The sequence below is a fragment of the Elgaria multicarinata genome, chromosome 21 (assembly GCF_023053635.1).
Source record: "Elgaria multicarinata webbii isolate HBS135686 ecotype San Diego chromosome 21, rElgMul1.1.pri, whole genome shotgun sequence".
NCBI classification, from domain to species: domain Eukaryota; kingdom Metazoa; phylum Chordata; class Lepidosauria; order Squamata; family Anguidae; genus Elgaria; species Elgaria multicarinata.
Window position 1 is genome coordinate 1857134 of NC_086191.1, and position 21029 is coordinate 1878162.

General features: G+C 49.3%; 2 protein-coding genes across 2 annotated transcripts in view; one reads left to right on the forward strand and one right to left on the reverse strand.

Annotated features, from left to right (window-relative positions):
- NCSTN (nicastrin) overlaps positions 1 to 12259 on the reverse strand; it is a 28048-nt gene extending 15789 nt beyond the window's left edge. Inside the window, exons 1-8 of the mRNA XM_063145898.1 lie at positions 12135 to 12259; positions 7709 to 7813; positions 6997 to 7120; positions 5688 to 5806; positions 3480 to 3625; positions 3159 to 3309; positions 2026 to 2132; positions 641 to 793 (exon numbers count right to left, since the gene is read on the reverse strand). Of these exons, the coding sequence (XP_063001968.1) occupies positions 641 to 793; positions 2026 to 2132; positions 3159 to 3309; positions 3480 to 3625; positions 5688 to 5806; positions 6997 to 7120; positions 7709 to 7813; positions 12135 to 12246 (1017 nt within the window). The 5' untranslated portion in view covers positions 12247 to 12259. The remainder of the gene's footprint in view (positions 1 to 640; positions 794 to 2025; positions 2133 to 3158; positions 3310 to 3479; positions 3626 to 5687; positions 5807 to 6996; positions 7121 to 7708; positions 7814 to 12134) is intronic.
- A 255-nt stretch (positions 12260 to 12514) lies between these two features.
- The window catches only part of COPA (COPI coat complex subunit alpha), a 45895-nt gene continuing 37380 nt past the window's right edge, over positions 12515 to 21029 (forward strand). The window contains exons 1-6 of the mRNA XM_063146198.1: positions 12515 to 12632; positions 15566 to 15679; positions 17356 to 17429; positions 18040 to 18120; positions 18339 to 18415; positions 18958 to 19067. Coding sequence (XP_063002268.1) covers positions 12593 to 12632; positions 15566 to 15679; positions 17356 to 17429; positions 18040 to 18120; positions 18339 to 18415; positions 18958 to 19067 — 496 coding nt within the window. The 5' untranslated portion in view covers positions 12515 to 12592. The remainder of the gene's footprint in view (positions 12633 to 15565; positions 15680 to 17355; positions 17430 to 18039; positions 18121 to 18338; positions 18416 to 18957; positions 19068 to 21029) is intronic.

Consider the following 21029-nt stretch of genomic DNA (forward strand, 5'->3'; position numbering starts at 1 on the left):
AACAGGAATGACTCCCAGGGAATGGGGGGGGGGGGATTGCAGCTTCAGTGTACTTCACCGTTTGCCTGCCTCCTCCCAATCAAACATTACAGCTCAAATAATTTTGTCTACTGGCAGAACTGTGGAGGTATTCCTGCCACATTTAAAATTAAGATGACATACTTTTACGTCAAGTAAAACTGCTAAATCAGATCCCTAATAGATTTGAGGACATCAGAAAATTCACCGCAAGGTTTTCCTACTCAAAATTTCCCAGAAACCCCCCATCGCTGGCTAATTCCCTGGAGGGACCAGGGGACATCTGCTTCTCTGGCCTGTTTGTTCAGTTCCCCTGGGGGATAAATACATTTCTTCCAGGACTCCACAGCCCACGTTTCCAGCTGAGAATGACGGAGCGCACAGATGCGGCTCTCTCCCCCCCGCCAGAGCAGAAGCCTCTCGGGACGTCTCTTGGAAGCAGCCTGAGATGGAGGCAGCTCCTTGGCCCATTGAGCTCAGTATGGAGTACACTGACTGGCAGCCACAGTGCCCCGGCGTTTCAGGCAGAGAGGGGCCATGCCCAGCTCTACCTGGATTGAACCTGGGCCCATTCACACACTTCGCCCCTTCCTCCTCTTCCCACGAAAAGGCGAGCCCTTACCCCCTGGAAGAAGACAAACATGATGTTCCTTGGCAAGGACTCGATGCCGGGGACCTTGTGGATGGCTTCGGCCGCAGCCAAGAGGGCGACAAAAGACGCAACGGCGCTCTCTGCTCCGGGGGCCACGTTCCAGAAGAAGGAGTGGCTGTCGATCTGCCAGGAGGAAGGGAAAGAGTCAAGAAGATCCAGCGAGTGCCGACGGTCCGGCAGCACCGCGCGCATCGTCTTGGCCTCACGACCAACGGTTGGGTTTCCAGACACGGAAACAAAAGGGCTGGTTTTACCTTTTAAAGCCATCTACAGCTTGGGATACACATGTCTGGAGGGCCACCACCCTCCTGCGCTGAAGTCTGCAGCACAGACCCGTCACTTGTGGAAGTGGGGAGGCTGAGAACTGGAGCCGATATTATTTTCACAGAAGCAGAGAAGAGTTGGGCCATTGAGTCCAACCCCCTGATCGATGCACCTTAAAGCATCCCTGACAGATGGCTGTCCAGCTGCTTCTTGAAGGCCACTAGTGTGGGAGAGCCCACAACCTCCCTAGGTCATGGGTTCTAACAGTCAGGCCTCTAACAGTCAGGAAGTTTTTCCTGATGTCCAGCCGGAATCTGGATTCTTGTAACTTCATAGAATCATAGAATAGCAGAGTTGGAAGGGGCCTACAAGGCCATCGAGTCCAACCCCCTGCTCAAGGAAGGAATCCACCCTAAAGCATCCCTGACAGATGGTTGTCCAGCTGCCTCTTGAAGGCCTCTAGTGTGGGAGAGCCCACAACCTCCCTAGGTGACTGATTCCATTGTCGTACTGCTCTAACAGTCAGGAAGTTTTTCCTGATGTCCAGCCGGAATCTGGCTTCCTTTAACTTGAGCCCGTTATTCCGTGTCCTGCACTCTGGGAGGATCGAGAAGAGATCCTGGCCCTCCTGTGTGTGACAACCTTTTAAGTCTTTGAAGAGTGCTCTCATGTCTCCCCTCAGTCTTCCCTTCTCCAGGCTAAACATGCCCAGTTCTTTCACTCTCTCCTCATAGGGCTTTTTTTAATGACATGTCACAAAGGAAATTGGTGATAGACACCTTAAGAAACTGGTTTCTGTTTACGTTCACATAGGTTTCCGCTGATCTGCACATGGCCCCTGCAGGACGGGGGCTTAAATCTCGCCTGTTCCAGGCTGCTGCAAGTCTTTGAGCTTCAGCACGGTTTTAATGAGCCCAGTGGAACATGAGCCTGTGTTTGATCTGGTGTCTTCTAATAGCGTATTATAACTGCTGCATCTTATGAGTGGGCTTAACGTTGAATTTAACTCGAAATGGCCTCTTTGTTTAAATCAGGGATCCTCAACCTTTTTGGACCTGTGGGCACATTTGGGAACTTGAGAAACTGCCTACTCGGCTGGAAGCGATGACGAAACTCTCCGAGGGCTGCTTTGCGGATTCGTTGAAGGACTTCAGCGTGCTCCACACGTTGTAATCAGTGAGCGGATCACAGACGACCTCTGCAGGGAGGGAAAAGCAAACCTGAGAAAGCAGCCGGCCAGAGGAGAGCGGCTGAGCCTTTTACCACAGAGCTCCTGCCGGTTGCTTTTTTCCGATGCAGCTCAGCGCTGAATTTTGTGGCAGCGCTCTCAGCTGTGAATTATTTGCAAATTACCCTGAGTGCCAAGCTGGCAGAAAGGTGATCCGGGAAGGCTGAAAACGATATCCCTGATCTGAGCTCTGACAAGCCAGGGATCAAGCTGACGGGAGAGGACATGGCGGTCCATCCAGCGAGGCAGCGCTTCTCCACGCACTCAGGCAGAAAGCCATCCCCTCCCAGGCTGCTCACCCAAGAGCCCTTTTGCACCTAGAGATGCCAGGGACCGAACCAGGAGTCTCTCAGCGGCTTTGGCCCCCTGCGCAGCTGCCCCCCGGGCACTACGGTCATCTCTGCCTGGCAGAAGCTCTCCCAACGCCTCAGGGTTCACCCCGTCCCACAATCCCTTTAACTGGAGATTAAACCAGGAGCTGGTGGCGCTGGGGAGATTTCTGGCTTGCGGAATCTATTTCATTTTTTTACGTGAGCCCTGAGACCCACCGACCAAAGTGCGGTGCAAAGACGTGGGGCTCTTCAAATGGAAGACCACGAAGGGGGCAGCTGAAAGCTCTTCTTGCCAGCAAGCTTCTGGAATGGGAAAAACACACACAGAAGCTGGGGAAACCCGAACGTCCTGCTTTGTGGGTCCCTGGTTGAAGGCTGCCTGGCCCCTGTGTGAACAGAGTGCTGGACTAGACGGACCCTCGGTCTGATCCAGCCTCAGGGCTCTTCTGAGGTTCTTATGACAGAAAGGGCTCGTGGCCACGTGGGAAACCATGGAGGATCAGCTCAAGACCCCCCCTCGGCCTGAGTTCCCCCACCCAGCCTCAGGGCCTCCCTCGGGTGTCCATGGCACAGGCAAGCCTTCCCGATGCACAGCCCGCTCTCTTAGGCACTCAGCCAGAGGGGACAGACAGGAACAACCTCCACCCCGGCGCTGCCGTCTCACCTGGGTTGAGGCTGAAGGTGCTCTGGATGGCGCTGCGCCTCATGCACGTGACGGTGCTCGTCACGGCGTGCATGTGGGAGGACAGCTGCATGGCACACAACGGGTACTGGGGCACAGAGCCATTGCGAGGGGCGTTGTAGGCGTGGTAGCACTAGCAGAGGAAGAGAGGCCGGTTCAGGATTTTCCACCATCCGAGTTGCACAGTTTCGTAACGTTAATTGGGAATCGCTCATGAGACAACGCGATAAACTACCACTCAAGGGTTGAGGATGCAAAAACGCAGGAGAAAACTTACAAGAAGACATAATCCACGCACAGTACCTGCTTAATAACTTGAGTTTCGTTCTCATCTTGAAGGAGGAAGATGGGGAACCCAAAGTCCTCGTAGGAAAGGCCGTTGCCGAGCGGGTTCCACACGGTCATGTTGCAGTGAGCGTACTCGGGGCCGTAACTGCCATTATAGACGCCTGAAGAACACCGGGGGGGGGGGAGGGGGCGGAAGGTACAAGTGAGCTTGAGTGGTTCAGAGGACGGCAAATGGTCAGAAGTCGGACACACACACACATGCAATCCTGCTGCCTTGGAAATGACGCTCACGTCCAGAGCTGTCTGCATTATTATGCACTGAGACGTTTTCTGGCTGTGCTTGGGAAACATCTTGCAGTGATTGGCTGAGCTGCCCCAGTGTCAATGAAGCGTCTCTGGCTGATGCCGGCTGAATTGCTCCTAGAACAAGCCCGGCTGAGTGAAAGAGCCCAGGGATGGAGACGGAGGACGGGCTGCAGACCAAGGAAAAGAGGGTCGGTTGAATGAAGAGAGGCGGAGGAGCCCAGAGGAATAAGGGACGACTGGGAGACAGAGGGGGAACAAACAGAGCGGAGACGCAAGCCCAGGAGCTAAAGTGGCACAGTGGGAAAAAGGGGGAGCCTTGAACCAGGGAATCCTTGGCTCAAAAGTCACCCTGTTTGGCCGTTGACAAGCTACGCTCTCTCAAGCCGACATCTGCAATACGAGAGTCAACATTACTGTCACTATCTGAAAGGATTGTAGTAAGGTTTGCAATGAGAAAGCGCTATATAAATGATGAAATCGGAGAGGAGGAGGATTATGCGTGCCACTTGGGGCTCCTTGGAGGAAAGAAGGCAGGCTATGAATGCAATAAATAAATAAATAAATAAGCCATGAAGGTTTGAGACCTACAGAAGCAAAGTCAAAAGGTCAGGCCTTAGAGGCCTGGGGGTTTTGTTGCTGTTGGGAAGAGGATATCCATAAGAGTGGTTTCATTTCTCCAGTTAAGTTTCATTTCTTCAAGATTGAAACAGTTCTTTCTGTTGTGGGGGAAGATTATATATATATATATAGAGAGAGAGAGAGAGAAATCCAGCCGGAAAGAGAGCAGGAAAAGACAAGAGCACGGGGAAGCAGCAGCTGGAAAAGCCTAAATGCAGCTAGGGTAAAAGAACTTCCATTTTGCAACTTTGCAACTAAGACTGTACTGCCTGAATTTGCTTTCCTTCCCCCCCACCTCCTCCTCCCTCCCAATCCCCTTTCCTTCTGTGTAATGTCTTTTAGACGGTAAGCCTGTGGGCAGGGACTGTCAAGAAATACTTTTGTAAGCCGCTGTGAGAGCCTTTTTTGGCTGAATGGCGGCATAAAAATGCTTAAATAAATAAATAAATAAATTAAATACCTTCGTAACACACAGCTCTTTTGATTAAATACTATCAATTGTAATTTGCTTGTTTTATTATAGTAAACTGTTGTGTTAAACTTAAATTGTCTGGAGTGTCACTCACACCACTTCTATAGCTGAAATGCCACATCATCAGGAAGGGAACCTTGACATAAGCATTGAGGGAAGTGGTGGCCTCTCCCATACTAGAGGCCTTCAAGAGGCAGCTGGACAACCATCTGTCACGGATGCTTTAGGGTGGATTCCTGCATTGAGAAGGGGGTTGGACTCGATGGCCTTATAAGCCCCTTCCAACTCTGCTATTCTATGAACTAGGCATGTTTAGCCTGGAGAAGAGAAGATTGAGGGGAGACATGATAGCACTCTTCAAGTCCTTGAAAGATTGTCACATAGAGGAGGGCCAGGATCTCTTCTCGATCCTCCCAGAGTGCAGGACACGGAATAACGGGCTCAAGTTAAAGGAAGCCAGATTCCGGCTGGACATCAGGAAAAACTTCCTGGCTGTTAGAGCAGTATGACAATGGAGCCAGTTACCTAGGGAGGTGGTGGTCTCTCCCACACTAGAGGCCTTCAAGAGGCAGCTGGACAACCATCTGTCAGGGATGCTTTACGGTGGATTCCTGCACTGAGCAGGGGGTTGGACTCGATGGCGTTAGAGGCTCTACTTTTCTATGATTGTATGATTGAGCGTTAAGACTTCTTTGAAATTTAACCACCCAAACGTTTGACAGCTTTCTGCTTCCCTCCCCACCTCCACATAATCCGACCCAGGCTAGCCCTTCAGAAAGCCAACTGGGGCACGTCCCATCACTGATCATAATACCCCCTTTCCTTACCGAAGCCATCATTGGGGCATGTTAAACCAGGAGAGAACCCTCCAGCAGGACTGGGGTTGGCGATGGCCACAGCCAGCCCAGAGATCCGAGAGCTGCCTTTCAGCTTCTGCAGCAGAGCCCTGCCGTGAGAGAGAGAGAGAGAGAGAGAGAGAGAGATGTGAGAAGAGGAACATCCTTCCAGGGTGGTATTTTATACCACTTGAAAACAGTATGAGCCACTTGCAGCACTCAAGTGCTGCATGCAAGAAAGAAACAAGACGTCATCAAACAAAACTATTTTCGGTGGAAACAGGGCAAAATTATGAAGGAAGCCGGGATTAAGGCACAAGCTGTTTTTTCCCCAAAGTGGCCCTTCGATTCCCCACCAAGAAGCAATTTCAAGTAACTGGAAAGAGCAACTTTTCCTTTCTCTGTTTATTGTTTTGCCAAAAAGCAGGAACCCCATGTGCTTTGCTCCTAAAGAATGGCATAGCAGGGGTGGGGTTGTTAGACTACAATTCCCATCATCCCTCACCACAGCGCATGTGGGCAGAGGCTGATGGAAGCTGGAGTCCAACAACCTTAGGAGGGTCACATGCTCCCCACCCCCTATGGAATAGTTTTCAGCCCCCCCCACCAGGGAGAGACGTAGCCGCCGGCCTCCGCCCCCAGGCCCCTCTGCGTTTGCCCAAGGGCGCGTTCCCCAAAACAGCTCCACCTCGAGGCCTTCTTTGCTGCTGTGACCCTACGTCACATCTCACAGGATAGCCACAGGAGCGCAACTGTCTATGCTGATTTATTCAACGGCTTTTAATTAACCACAAATAAATTACCTTTCTTAACACAGGGAAAATTGCATGATCTTAACCCCACCTACTCAAGCATTCCAAAACTCACATTATGAAACAAGGTAAGGTACAACAGGTTCGCAGTTCTGTCATTTTACACCACACAGAGAAGCTCACCAATTTAAAACAGGCACAACGCAACGAGTAAAGGAAGGGATGGAGGAGGAGGAAAACAGAAAAGAGTAAACAGGAGTTGCTAAGAAAAAAGAATTGGGGGGCGGGGGGGGAGAGAGAGAGAGAGAGAGAGAGAAGAAGCCGGGCATCTCTTTATGCAAGACCGCTTCTCTCCCTGGGCTTGAGCTGTTTCCCCAATGCGCAGCGTCAGGGACCCGAGAACAGCTCAAGGGCACGTGATGCTCTGGCATCGTTAAAACTAAGACAACCACTTAGTCACTGGATGGGACTAAGGCGCCCCCGCCCCTCAGAAATAGCAGATACAAACCCAATAAATACCCTTGGGGGGGAGGGGGGAAGCTCATTACCCAGTGAATAGATTCCCATCTAGCACCACCACGTAAGGGGAATGTGGTCCATCCGTCAGCACCCATTTCAGATCAGAGTTTCGCTCCACGACGTGGATGACTCCAGTGTCCCCGTTCATGGAGGCTGCAATGAGAGAAGACAGGTGCCCCCCCCCAGGTAACATAGACGTATTCCAGCCCCTCGGGACGTCCTCTTGCCTGCTGCTTGATTCAACTCCCTACCCTGTTTCCCCGAAAGTAAGACATTGCCCAAAAATAAGACCTACTTCCAGTTTTGCCTCTCGCTGTAATATAAGGCATCCCCCCGAAAATAAGACCTTTTTTTTGTTCAACAATAAATGTGTTTTATTCTTCTTCTTCATGGAAAAATAAGACATCCCCTGAAAATAAGACCTAGCGCATCTTTGGGAGCAAAAATTAATATAAGACACTGTCTTATTTTCGGGGAAACAGGGTAGTTCCCACGTGCTGCTGTCACCAGGCCTCAGCACGTGCCGACGGCCGCCCTGTTTACCACCCGGCCTCCCCGCTTCTCTGCCATTTCTCCAGGGGCGAATTCCAAACCCCCTCAAAAGCACGGCCCCGTCTGCCTGCCCTCTATGAAGCCCCATCTGGCACCCCGACGGCACGATGTGAAGAGAACCAGTCTGGGCACCGGCAGGACAGGAGCCAAGCTTCCGCCTCCTTTTCCCAAGCAAAAGCTCCTACTCACACTGGCAGCCGATCTGATGGGTGGCATTCAGGAGGCGGACGCAGGAAGCCGTCCTGTTCAGCGGGATATAAATTTTCCTCTCAACCGAGTTGCACCAGCCTGAGCCTGCAGAGGAAAAGCTGGCGTGAGCGGGGAGTGACCTTCACGGGCAAAGTGGCAAGAGACTCTTCTGTTCTGGCCTTGATTCAGTATTGGGCAAATGGCAGGATAATATAATATTAATATTAATAATAATAATAACAGGAGGCCAGAGACGGCCTTCCCCCAACCTGGTGCCTTTCAGATGTGTTGGACTACAATTCCCATGATGGGAATTGCAGTCCCACCCATCTGGAAAGCACCAGGTTGGGGGAAGGCCGTCCCTGGCCAAGGTCTGAGCAGACTCAAGGTCTTCCTTCACTTCCCTGTCAGCCTGCTGGAAATGTTTAGTTCACCCTTAGCATTAAAAGTGCTGACACATTCTCACGCCCAATCCACAGCCAATGTACCGTGGTGACCTGGATTCAAATCCCTACTTGGGAAAAAACCTCACTGGGTGACCGTGGAGCTAGGATAAACTACCTTACAGTCCTTATGATAAGTATAAAAAAGACTTTCGTCGGTGTCACTTGCACACCCGTGCTTCCTTGCTTCATCTCAATGATGAAGCAGAGCATGTGGTTAAATGAGAAGTCCGGAAGTCCGGTTGCACAAACTCCTGCCAGACACACACACACACTACTGCAACCACCTAACCAGCAAATCTCCAAGATTTTTCCGGTGCGTCTCTACCGCAATCAAAGTGAACCAGTACAGAAATGCCTTCCATTTTCTCCCTAAGTGCATGTCACATACCAGAGAAATGAACCACAGAACAAATGCCAGATTCATCAACAGCATGTGACCAGCACCACCTCCCAGCTTCAAACCCTGCCCAAATACACAGACCCTCTGGCCATCTTCTGCTCGTTCACCAGGGTGGCTTCGAGTCTCCTAACTTAGAAAGCAAAGTTAGTTGACTCGCTTCTGCTCATGGACACCTCCCTCATTGTTTTCTGGTGCTTTTCCGGAGGGCTGAGGCCAGAAAAGCCTTTCTTTGGACTTTCCTTCCTCCTAAAAGTGCACGTCAGGGATCATGTGGCCTTCACACCCGTCCAGTATCCGGTCCCCCTCCCACCGCACTATCCTTCACGCCCACACCCACTCACCCACCCTTATCCTGGGATGATCAGCACAGAAAAAAAGCCACGAAGGGGTGGCCACCTCTATTTTCAGACATTGCACCTTTATTTTCACCAGCTGCCTGATGCAGGCAGATGCTCAAACGGCAGAATCTTTTTCTGCCGCTTCAGGCACAGACTCATCTCCAAGCCAAAAGTCACTGTGAAGTAGCAGATACAAAGCCTGGACTTGGACCAAGGAGGGTTCGGTTCAGATCCCAACTCAGCTGTGACGCTGCCTGGGTGACCTTGGGACCGGCACTATCAGACAGCCGCAGGGGTTGTTGAGACGACAACACCCTGCTCTCCTTAGGGAAAAGGCACAATGCACGTGTAATTATTAACTATCATCCACTGTTATCGGAAAGGCGCATTTCTGATGGATTTTTGCCTGTCATGCGGCAGAATCCTTTTGCTTACTGCTCCTGTGACTTCTCTGCCCCGCTCAAGCTAGGGCTTTGTGAAACGTCCAGTGAGGAAGGGAGACCCGCTTAGAACACACTCCAGCACATGCAGAGGGGAAGAAGAAGCAAGCGGGATAATCAGTTGAATCATAGAGAACCGCGCCGCCATAAATGTCCCTGACGGATTTCTGCCTGTCAGAAAGCCAAGCTATGGTTTTTTCACTTGCTTAAGCAACACCCGCCCCTGACTCCACTCTCTCTTTCCCTTACGCTCCTGTTTAAGTCAGAAAGCTGCTTGCTTCTTCCCCAGTCAGGCCCAGACTGGGCAGCCATCCCCAAACTGGGACACTCTAAACGTGTTGGATGAACTCTCTCGTAATCCCACAACCTGCACGGTCACATCTGGAGAGCATCAGGTTGGAGATGGCTGGTACTATAGAGCAGGGGTAGGAAACATGCAGCCCTCCAGAGGTTTTGGACTACAACTACCATCTGCCCCAGCCAGCATAGCGGATGGGCACGGATTGCAGGAGCTGTAGTCCAAAACAGTTGGAGAACCTTGGGCTGCCTACTCTTCCTACACAGCAGCCTTCCCTAACCTAGTGTCTCCAGATGTGTTGGACTTCATATGCTAGCTGGGGATGCTGGGAGTTGTATTCCAACACATCTGGAAGACATCAGGTTGGAGAACCTTGAACCTTCAGGAAGAACACGAGTTCTTCTTCATCAACAACACCGTACGTTATATTCCACTTCTCTACGAATAGTACCCAATAGTACCCAAATTGGCACAACCACAATAATATAGTCAATAAAAGTACAGCTACAACAAACAACTTCTAAAAGCAACAAAGAAAGAATAATTCGACCAACACTTTAAACATAAAACGAACACGTTGGCAAGGGCAAAAGACGTCACACATTAAAAACTAGCAGCCATAAAACTAAGTGCTGCACATTTAATGCCCATCAAATAAATGTGTCTTCGTTTCTGAAAGAAACACTAAGAGGAAGCCTGACAAAATTCAATTGAGAGGCCATTCTTGAGTTGCAGCACCACAGCAGAGAAGGTCCTGTCTCTTGTGCTCATTTGCAAAATCTCCCAAGAGGGCACCGAAAGGAAGACCTCTGACGCTGACCTGAATTCCTGGGCAGATCCACCTGAGAGCAAGCGGTTCCTTAGGAAACCTAGGCCGCCTTGAGGCCCAGCATTGGGCAAAAGGCGGGATGCAAATAAATATAATAATAACAACAACAACAACCTGGTCCTAAGCCATTTAGGGCTTTAAAGGCTAGAATTAGCAACTAGAAATGAGACCAGTAGTAAATGGAGCTGATGTAAAATAAGAATTTTATGCTCTGAACAAAAGCCTGGCTGCCGCATTCTGGACCAAATGAACTTTCTAGACTGCCTTCATACGCAGCCCTATGTGCAGTACAATAATAAAGACCATAGCGAGTGCATCAACCCAAGCTGATAAAAGGTACCCCTGACAACCACAGCCACTCCTGCCACCGGACATCTAGGGAAAACGAGAGATCCAGCGATGCCCCCCAAGCTACAGATCTGCTTCTTCAAGGGGGAGGGAAACCACACTGAGAACAGGTTGAACTACCTCACCCATCCATTCCAGACTAATTACACCTCTGCCTTGTCGGATTGAGTTTCACCTCGTTAACCCACATCCACTCCTGCGTTGACTCCAAACACCGTTTTATTATTTCTATGGCTTCCCTGAAATTGGATGATGAGGATGAGAGGAAGGGTTGTGCATCATCGTCACACCGGCGCAATCTAAGCTCAAATCCCTGGACGACCTCAGCCAATGTTTCATGAGATATTAAAAGCACTGGAAACGAGATGGACCCTTGCGGTGTCCCACAGGCCATCGGGCCATGGGGCAGGACAGCAGCCTCACATCACCACCTTCGGAGTCTGGCCTTCCAGGTGGGGACGGAACCAGCGAAGAAGAGCAGCTTGTATATCGGCAATACGTCACTGCGATTGACAGGACCGGAAGCTTCCAAGAGAATCAACAGGGCTGCGCTCATCCCATTCCTCTCCTTGCACAGGCCATCCACTTCCCACTCAAATGTGGTTATTGTTCTAACGACACTGCTGAAATATGCACCGCTTGAATTTCTGCCTGACACACAGAAACCACTCTCTTTTCTTTCCTCACCCAGGCGAAGGGTGAGGAGAAAGCAGATAGAAATCGACTGGCAGATCTCTGGGCGATTTGCAAAGCTGACTCCCAATTGTTTAGCTACAACAGCAACAACAGACTTTCTTCCCTTCCCTTTCTTTGCTGCTGAAATGAAGAAATCTGGGGATGAGGATCAGGAACCACAAGTGGGTTTTTGTGCAGAAGGGCTGCGAGCTCAGCTCTGATACTGACACCATATGTTCAGCCCGAGTCATGCGCTCGGAGGCCCTCAGCTCCTCAATCCCACAAGGTGCGCACGGCTCCCCAGAGCCACTACTGTGCACTTGACTCAGCTTGCTGGACCTTGAGGTTCCAGTTAAATGGGGACTATAACAGCCTTCCCAACTTGGCGCCCTCCAGTTGTGGTGGACTGAAAATCCCAGCATCCCACAGATGGGAGATACTGGGGTTTGTAGTCCAACACAAATGGAGAGGGCCGGCTTGGGGAAGGCTAAAGTAGGCACACACAAGAGACCCGGTGTCAGAGGGGGCTACAGCTGCTCTCCCTTAAGCAGGCTCAGGCGCGGGCTTTGGCGAACCGCCGGCGAGGCAAAATAAGCTCCCCTGAGGGCCCCCACGCACAGCCTCCACAGCTGCTTATGTCAGGCTGCCTCACCCGCCACCAAGGCGCAAAGGAGAAGCCCTCGGAGCAGCCGCCCCGCAGCTCCCTCCATTCTCCGGGCGCAGCTGGTAGCCGCCGCTTCTTCCTCCTCTTCCAAAGCCGCCATCTCCCCGGCGGCTTCCGCTTCCGCTCTTTGCCGGGCCGCTCTAGCCGCGTCTCCATGGCCTGCTGCCCGGCCGGCGCTACTCTATGGTCCAGGGCGGCGGCTCCTTCCGGTTTTGCTCCTCCTCCCTCCTTTGCGGCTGCCCGGCTTGCCGAACGCTGGCGTTCCCTCCTCCGCCTCCAGGGGCCGCTCCTCCACGGCAAGGCCCGTCTTTCCGCGTCTTCTCTGTGGTTCCCTGGCCGGAAGAGGAAGTGCTGAGGTGGCCGGAGCTCGGCGGCGGTGACGTGGAGGCGGCGGCGGCTGTTGCGGGAGTTGCCAGGCCTGAGGGGACGGCGAGAGGCGCCTCAGGATGCTCACCAAGTTCGAGACCAAGTCTGCCCGCGTGAAAGGTACGGCCCACCCCGCCCCTCATTCGCGGGCCTGCTCGGGGGTCTACTCAGAAGTAAGCCCCATTGAGTTCAATGCGTTTTACTCCCAAGTAAACACGTGTAGAACGGCAGGCTGACGTGCTCTTTTTACTGGGGGTCACAAGCGGGGGCTGCGCCACCTCAGCAGGGGCAGACAAAACCCTGGGCTGTACTCCGAGTAGACCCATTGAGATGAATGGAGGCTTCAGTGGGGCTGACAGTGGATGTGGCCCCTCAGCGCTGCCTGTCATTGGCCAGCTCGAAAGGCCTCCTCCTCCTTCTTCATACCACGGGACCCATCAATCCCCCATGTGTCTCCTCAGAAGTAAGCCCCATTGAGAACAGTGGGGCTTACTCCCAGGTAAGTCGGAATAGGGTCTCAGGCATCTCTATAGGTGCTTGAGATCATGCATACCTATGCAGTGCATCTGTGAGGGATGTCAAAGATACACCTGGACAAGGAGATTTATTCATTGCATTTTATATACCACCCCATAGCCAAAGCTCTCTGGGAGGTTTACAAAAGTTTTGAATGTGTAAAATAGGGCCATTTAGGGTGCGATCCTGTGCATACTTATCATAGAATCATAGAATAGCAGAGTTGGAAGGGGCCTACAAGGCCATCGAGTCCAACCCCCTGCTCAATGCAGGAATCCACCCTAAAGCATCCCTGACAGATGCTTGTCCAGCTGCCTCTTGAAGGCCTCTAGTGTGGGAGAGCCCACAACTTCCCTAGGTAACGGGTTCCGTTGTCGTACTGCTCTAACAGTCAGGATGTTTTTCCTGATGTCCAGCTGGAATCTGGCTTCCTTTAACTTGAGCCCATGATTCCGTGTCCTGCACAATTCCCTCTACCCGTAGAATCATAGTATCATAGAATAGCAGAGTTGGAAGGGACCTACAAGGTCATCGAGTCCAACCCCCTGCTCAATGCAGGAATCCACCCTAAAGCACTTAGACGGTCTCCCTACTTAGGGGAAAAAAAGTCCTATAATTCCCAGCACGACCCAGACTGGGAAATGCTGGCAATGGTAGAACTTCTTTCTGTCTAAATATGCACAGGATTGCACCCTTATATATATCCTTTCGTTTGCTGATAGTCTGTTTTATTTATTTCTAGTTGCCTTCTTAAGGCTCTGTTGTGCCCCCTCCCAAGATGGTTTACAGCATAAAAAGTATATTAATCCTCTGTGCGATTTTAAGGCAGCTTTAAAGACTAGCCTTTTCCGGCAGGCCTATCCAGTTCAATGTTAAATCAAGAATTTTTAAGATGTATTGATTCCTGTTCTAATGCTGTTCCCCGCCTCGATCCAAAGGGAGAGGCGGGTAAGAAATAAATAAATATATATATATATATTATTATTATTATTATTATTATTATTATTAGTACCAAATTATACAAAACACCCTAAACGTTAAAATAAGCAGCTTTAATATAACAACTTTAAAATAAGCCAGGTAAAATAACAGTTGACAGATGGTACTTGCATATATGCAGCCTTTTCTCCATTTGCTCACAGATCTACTGCCCGTCAATTTCGTTGAGTAGTACTTTGTGAGAGGAGAGGGAAAACTGCACAACAGATTAACATGACAATCACTGTATTCAGATTTTTCAGAGCCTCCTAACTTTAGTTGCTTTTCTCCATAAAATAAAGAGCGCTAAGATAAAAAAAGAAGGACCTCCCTTTTTGCATTTATATAGATAGAGCTAGGTATCTATGTATTTATTATATAATACCTTGTGGTATATAATTTTATAATATAAACTTATATACTCAGTATAATCGCTGCAGTCAAAACCATGGACTCACCTTTCATTTACAAAGCCATGGGATTACAACCATTTTTTCCCAAATAAATGTGGTGTTCAGTTACAGAATTAATGTATTCATTTCTTCTATAAGAAGCTTTTTTTAATGAACCGCGGATGATTTAACAGTAAACATAGAAAAATGGGGGAAGAAAGGATACTTATTTACCAATATATCAGAACAGTACATGTATATATAGGGTATTCATCAAACTGAAGTATATAGATAAGTACAAATACAAATTTTATTCATGGCTACCCTGAATGGGTTTTAGCCGAACACATATTATCACACATTACTACATAAAAAATTAAAATTAGCCGAACTCTGTACAGCAATTACTCCAATCAGCACACATCTTCTACAGTAAACATCCTAATTTCTCATTGTACTCTGTATAATATAGTAAGTATCTATATACTGTATTTATTATACCCCACTTTTCATTCCAGGAGCTCAAGGCAGTGTATGTAGTTCTCCTCTGTCCATTATCCTCACAAGAACCCTATGTGGCTTGAGAGGCTGTGGCTTCCACTGGACGTGGCCACGCTGCCAGAATCCCAGTGATTTTTCTGGGAAACATGCCTTATTTCAAAGCAGAATCCCTTGAATTTTGTGGGGGGGGGCATAGTCACGGTAGGGACTAGGTGGGAGGGGTACACAGAACAAAATAGAAGAAATGCCTTCAGCAGACAAGACCTTACTAGCTTACAAGATTTGTTTACCAACTTTACCACAACTTGTCATCAGAGTTTTAAAGGAGAATTGGACACATTCACTGAGGATGGGAAAGTCCATGTGATCCTAGTTACGTGTACCTCACGGGTATGCACTGGAATATATATGTATATGCAATGCGTGATGGTACAACGGCGTTAACCACCAAGGCAGGTTTTGGCATTGCTAATGGGAGGCATTGGTAGCTTGGAATTACACAGGAGCACATTTTAGGGCAGATGAAACAGCCCCAACTATGTAGTTGGCTCATATGCTTTGCAGAAAGGCTGTGTGTTAAAGGTGCCGTTTTGCAACAGAAATAACAGTTAGGCTCCAAAACACAAACATTTGTCTGGAAACATCCTTTTCTGTCTGCCTTTCCAGGGCTGAGCTTTCACCCTAAGCGGCCTTGGATCTTAACAAGCCTGCACAATGGAGTGATCCAGCTGTGGGACTACCGGATGTGTACGCTCATTGACAAATTTGATGAACATGATGGTAAGTGGAGCCGACTTAGAATGCGAACATGTGTGAAGGAGCCTCTGTAAAATGTGAGGGGGTGGGGCTGTAGTGTCTTGTTTTACAGCTTGCTGCAAATCACAGTGTCACGGTACACTTGAACGTGCAAATAGAAGTGGATCCAGTCATTTTAAATGGGCAAGGGAATTTGCATTGCCTATGAGAAGGGTTTCTGAGATGTTCTTCTGTACCGCTCCAAAGCAAACTTAATTTGAAAGTTCCAAAGATTCTGGCTTCAACATCATCATCATCATTATTATTATTATTATTATTATTATATTTATTTGTATCCCATCTTTTCCCCAATACTGGGCCTCAAGGCAGCCTTACAAAGTTTAAAAGATACATTGAAAAAAATGTTTAAAATACACAACAAAATTATAAGTCATTAACGTAGATGGAGGGCCAGATTATTCTCCAAAGGCCTGCTGGAACAAACAAGTTTTAGCCTGCTTCCGAAAGCCCATCAAGGAGGGAGCCAGTCTAGCTTCCCCAGGAAGAGAGTTCCAAAGCACTGGAGCAGCCACCGAGAAGGCCCTGTCCCATGTTCCCACCAAGCGTGCCTGTGAAGATGGCGGGACTGAAAGAAGGGCTTCTCCAGAAGATCTCAAAGCACGGGCAGGCTCATAAGGGAGAAGACGTTCTTTCAAATAACCTGGACCCGAGCCATATAGGGCTTTATAGGTCATAACCAGCACTTTGAATTGTGCCCGGAAGCAGACTGGAAGCCAGTGGAGCTGTTTTAACAGGAGAGTTGTATAACTTTATTATAGATAAAGATGCTCATGGTCCGAATTTTGTTTTGTTCTGTTCTGCTCTTATTGCATGCTATGAAGTTGAAAATGTATAATACTTTTTAAAAATGGGAACTAGCAATTGTGGTACCAGCTGCCGGTTTAACAGGAAGACCAGCCACTCATAATTCCAGCTTGTATTGGAGTACCATTAAGATACTGTGCTGGGTAACATTCTACTGGGCACGGAGAAGAAGGGGAAGGGTCTAACGAAGTACCCCCATGTTAATTTATTTGTTTCAGTGCACAACAAGTATCCCACCTGAAATACTCGAGGGAAAAATTGAAGCATACATGATGTGTATTAAATACTGTATTGTGTAGAAAAATTTTCTGGAATACGTGTAAAATTCAAAGTTGATAGCATGTATTTCCCTTGCATTCTTTAAATTTAAGGGAAAAAATCAAAGCTACTGAAAACTAGACAGACTAATTTTAGCAACCCAAACAACTGGGCATAATATGCTGATAATCATTAATCTTTTTCAACAAAGTTCAGCTCTCTCCCACTGAAGTTGTGGGGCACCCACACCTTTGCTCTCATAACATATTAGTTTCATTTCACGCTGAGATATATATGTACTTCATTTACATATATGTATTCTCTCACATACTTGATAAGAATAATCACCTGAAAAACATTAACTATGTCTTTGAACAGCTTGCTTCATATTGTATTTGCAATTGGCACCCATTCATTGTTACTAGGAATCTTATGAATTGGAATTTTTTTCCATGGAACAATAAAGCTCTGGAAAAATATATATCCCACATCGCTGGGCTTGACCTTTGAGGACACAGGGCTGCTGGGTGTGTCTCTGGCTCACCGCCATCTCACGTGTGCATCTGTGTGTCTTTTAGGTCCTGTCAGAGGTATTGATTTCCACAAACAGCAGCCACTTTTTGTGTCTGGAGGAGATGACTACAAAATTAAGGTAATGAGGTTCTCCTCGCCCGGCCCTTCAAGAAGTAGCAGGAGATTGTGACGCGGAAGGGAGTGATCCAAGAGAGGGGTGGAAGCAGAGAGGGAGCCCGCTGTTCTTACACAGTGCAGATTTAACTTGCCAAACTCAGTCACAGAGAAACATAGAATAGCAGAGTTGGAAGGGGCCTGTAAGGCCATCGAGCCCAACCCCCTGCTCAAGGCAGGAATCCACCTTGGCAAAAGTTTGTCAGTGGCTGTTAGCCATGATAGCTAAATGGAACCTCCGTAGGTCAGAGGCCGTCTGCCGCTGGATGCCAGTCACCAGGTGCCACCTTCATGCCATATACTGTTGGATTTCTTGAAATCATTTGTTTGGTCATTGTGGGGTGCAAAAAGCTGCAGTAGGTGAATCTTTGGCCCTGATCCTGTTGGGCTGTTGCTCTTAGGTTGGTGTCATCTTTCAACAGTTCCTACCTTTTTGCATTTGATTCAGCAGGCACTTGATTGTGGAATGACGGATGTTTAAAATGGCCGGAGTTGTTACTAAATGGGACGAGGGTGGGGAAAGGCAGAGAGCTTGAGTGCCAAGCGTTCACTCTGCCATGTCTGTTCTTCTTCAGGTCTGGAATTACAAGCTGCGTCGCTGCCTCTTCACACTGTTGGGGCACCTGGATTACATCCGCACCACCTTCTTCCATCATGTGAGTCCAGCAAGGCGCTCCGAGTCCTGGCTGTGTCTTGTTTTTCCCTGGAGTTCTGTTGGAGCAGAACTTTTGCAGCTCTGCAGGTCAATGGGCCTGTCCTTTAGGAAGTCTAGAACAGTGCTGGGACCGCAGCTCTACAAAGCCTTTTGGCTGCCTGTTCACCCCAGAGCTGTGCGTAGCAGAAGGATAAGTATTTGTCTCTCCTTCGTTTGTAGGAATATCCCTGGATCCTAAGTGCTTCTGATGATCAGACGATTCGGGTTTGGAACTGGCAGTCAAGGACGTGTGTTTGGTAATTGAAAACAGAACTTCATCCAGACCTGAAAATCGTTCATTTTGTTTGTGGGTCCCCAACGTATTTTAAAAGCAACTCTTGAGCCCCTGTTCCTCAATCAGTAGGTGAAATGTGGTGATGAATGCACCATGTTATATAGCACTCTTTGAATGTTCGGAGCATATCGGGTACACTCTCTGGAATACAACAGCTCTGTAAGGCAGGTGCAGTGGTTTGCGTCAGATTAGGTTGTGGCAACTCCACGCAAGTATGAAATCCACTGGGTGACTTTGAGCGTGTCGGGATCTCTCAGGCCAACCAACATCTCCGGGTGGTTGTGAAAGTAAATGAGGGAGAAGAACCACGTCACAAACTGCTTGGGGTGCAAGTAGTCACAGTGAAGATGAAGTTGAGGCTGAGGGCCGCGGCTGGATTTAAGGCAGGGGTGGGCAGCTTGTGGCCCTCCAGATTATCTTGCTTAATGATCTTGGCCCTCGAATATTGAATGTTTGGGAGAGCACTCACTGATGTTGTCATTTTTCCCCTTCTCTCCCTTTTAGCGTGCTAACTGGACACAACCATTATGTGATGTGTGCCCAGTTCCACCCTTCGGAGGACCTGGTGGTCTCGGCCAGCTTGGATCAGACTGTGCGCGTTTGGGATATTTCTGGTGAGCTGCTCAGGTCGAGGGGGTTGTCCAGCGGCAGCGCCGTGCCAAAAACTGCAGTTGTTGAAAGCGGAACTCTCTTGGAGCAGAAGAGGATTGAGGGGTTGTTGACCAGGTGTCTGGGCGAGGCACGATCGTGCTCAGAATAGTGCAAGAGGCAGCTCCCGTTCCACCAGCCCTGCTGAATGACTGTGCCAGGGGGGTTCTGGAGAGCAGGGCACTGTCTTTTCTGCCGGGTTTGGTAGATACCTTTTAACCAGGTGGTGACGTGCTCATTTGCCACCCTGCACCCGTGTGTGGATTCCCAGTGCCCTGCTCCTCTGGCAGTTATGAGGTGCAATAAAGCCCGATGTGGGTGCCAGTGTGCAGCCACACGTTGCTGAAGCATGGAAGGCAGCATGAACCCTGGAGGCCGAAGGGGCCTTTATACAGCATCCTGCTTCCCACAGCAATGGGCCAGATGCCTCTGGGAAGCCTTCAAGCAGGGGTGTCAAGGTAGCAACCTGTGTGCACACAGGTACTCTGTTTGCTTCGCTCCAAAATGGCATCCAGAGGTCTGCTGCCTTCTAAAATGGAGGTTCAGTTTATGGCTATAGATGGGCGCCCTCCTCCCTTGGATGCGTCTCATCCCCATGTAAAGCCATCTGAGGCAGGGGCCGCATCTAGCCAGTCCCTCAAAGGGAATTAAGAGGCCCTTTCTTTTGTCCTGAATTTCATTGGATGTCCCTAGTTCTGGTGGGAAAAGGGGGGAAAGTTTTCTATCCCCTTTATCCACATCAAGTATAATTTTATAAACGTTTCCACATCCTACCTCACTGTGAGTGGCAGAGAAACATGAACAAAGAGGGCTTATGTGTGAAGGCACCCAAATTATGTAGGCCTTTGAGTCTTATTTGGCTCCAGGTTCTGAGAAGCTGTTCTTGATCCTGAGCAAATGGCTCCTAAACTGCCCAGACCCCTGTGACGGGCGTCGGTCCTTGCTGACTATGGAAGGGCTGCTGTCCAGTCACTGATATAACCATGTAAAGAGCCACACCAGTTGGGAGGCTGGTGCGTCCTGGGTGTGGCGGTGAAGGAGCCAAAGCTCCTGGGTGCACCTCGAAGGAGGAGCGTGTTGCAGCAGAACCCGAGGATGCGAGATTTGCCGCTTTCTGGATTGCAGTTTTTGGTTGGGTAGGCAGCTGGGGTTTCGTAGCACACATTCAGACATGACCCAGCTGTGTCTGTGGAGATGGGGGTGGGGGAGGATCTGTGCTCCCTCATAGGGAGAGTCTCATCATCTCTTCTGCCCAGCGCTCTTGCTGCTACATTCGCTCACTCTCTTGGCAGAATTCGGCCCCCTGAACTGATGGGAAAGATCCTGAAACTTTTACAGCGTCTTTATACATCTGGAGATGCTGGATTAATTGGCACTAACATCATTGCCACCCTCTAAATGCTGGCTGCAGAACAAAGCAAGGGTCATGCCTACAGCTACTCTGTGAGGTAGACCTGTATGTCCCAGGTGGCTGGTGGGTTGCTAAGGGCTTGCGTTAAATTTTTCCAGTGAGCTCCAGTTTGAGCCAGGAACTTGGCCGCTTGCCGCTTTACTGCGCTAGGCCTCGTTCATATCTTAGGATATTTCTTTTCTGAAACAGAGGGTTCATGCTGCAACTCTTAAAAAAATAGACTCAGTGGCAGAGACCCTTCCCTGTCACTGCCCATGCAGGGCCCACACCACGTCAAGGGCGATGGAGCGCCATGTCCCCTTGCTCCTGCTTAAAGAGGGAGAGTGAATGGAGCTGTTTTGGGTCTGGATTCTGGTTGCTGTATTAAAATGCATGAAAAGGTTGCATCATAACTGAAGCCGCCTCGCTCGTGAGATTAACAATGACCTTTTGGAGGATTGTGAAATAACCCCCTTTCTTTCCTTTACCCTGTTTTAATCCAGGTGGACGCTGCACTTTGCTTTGGCGTGGGTGGGTG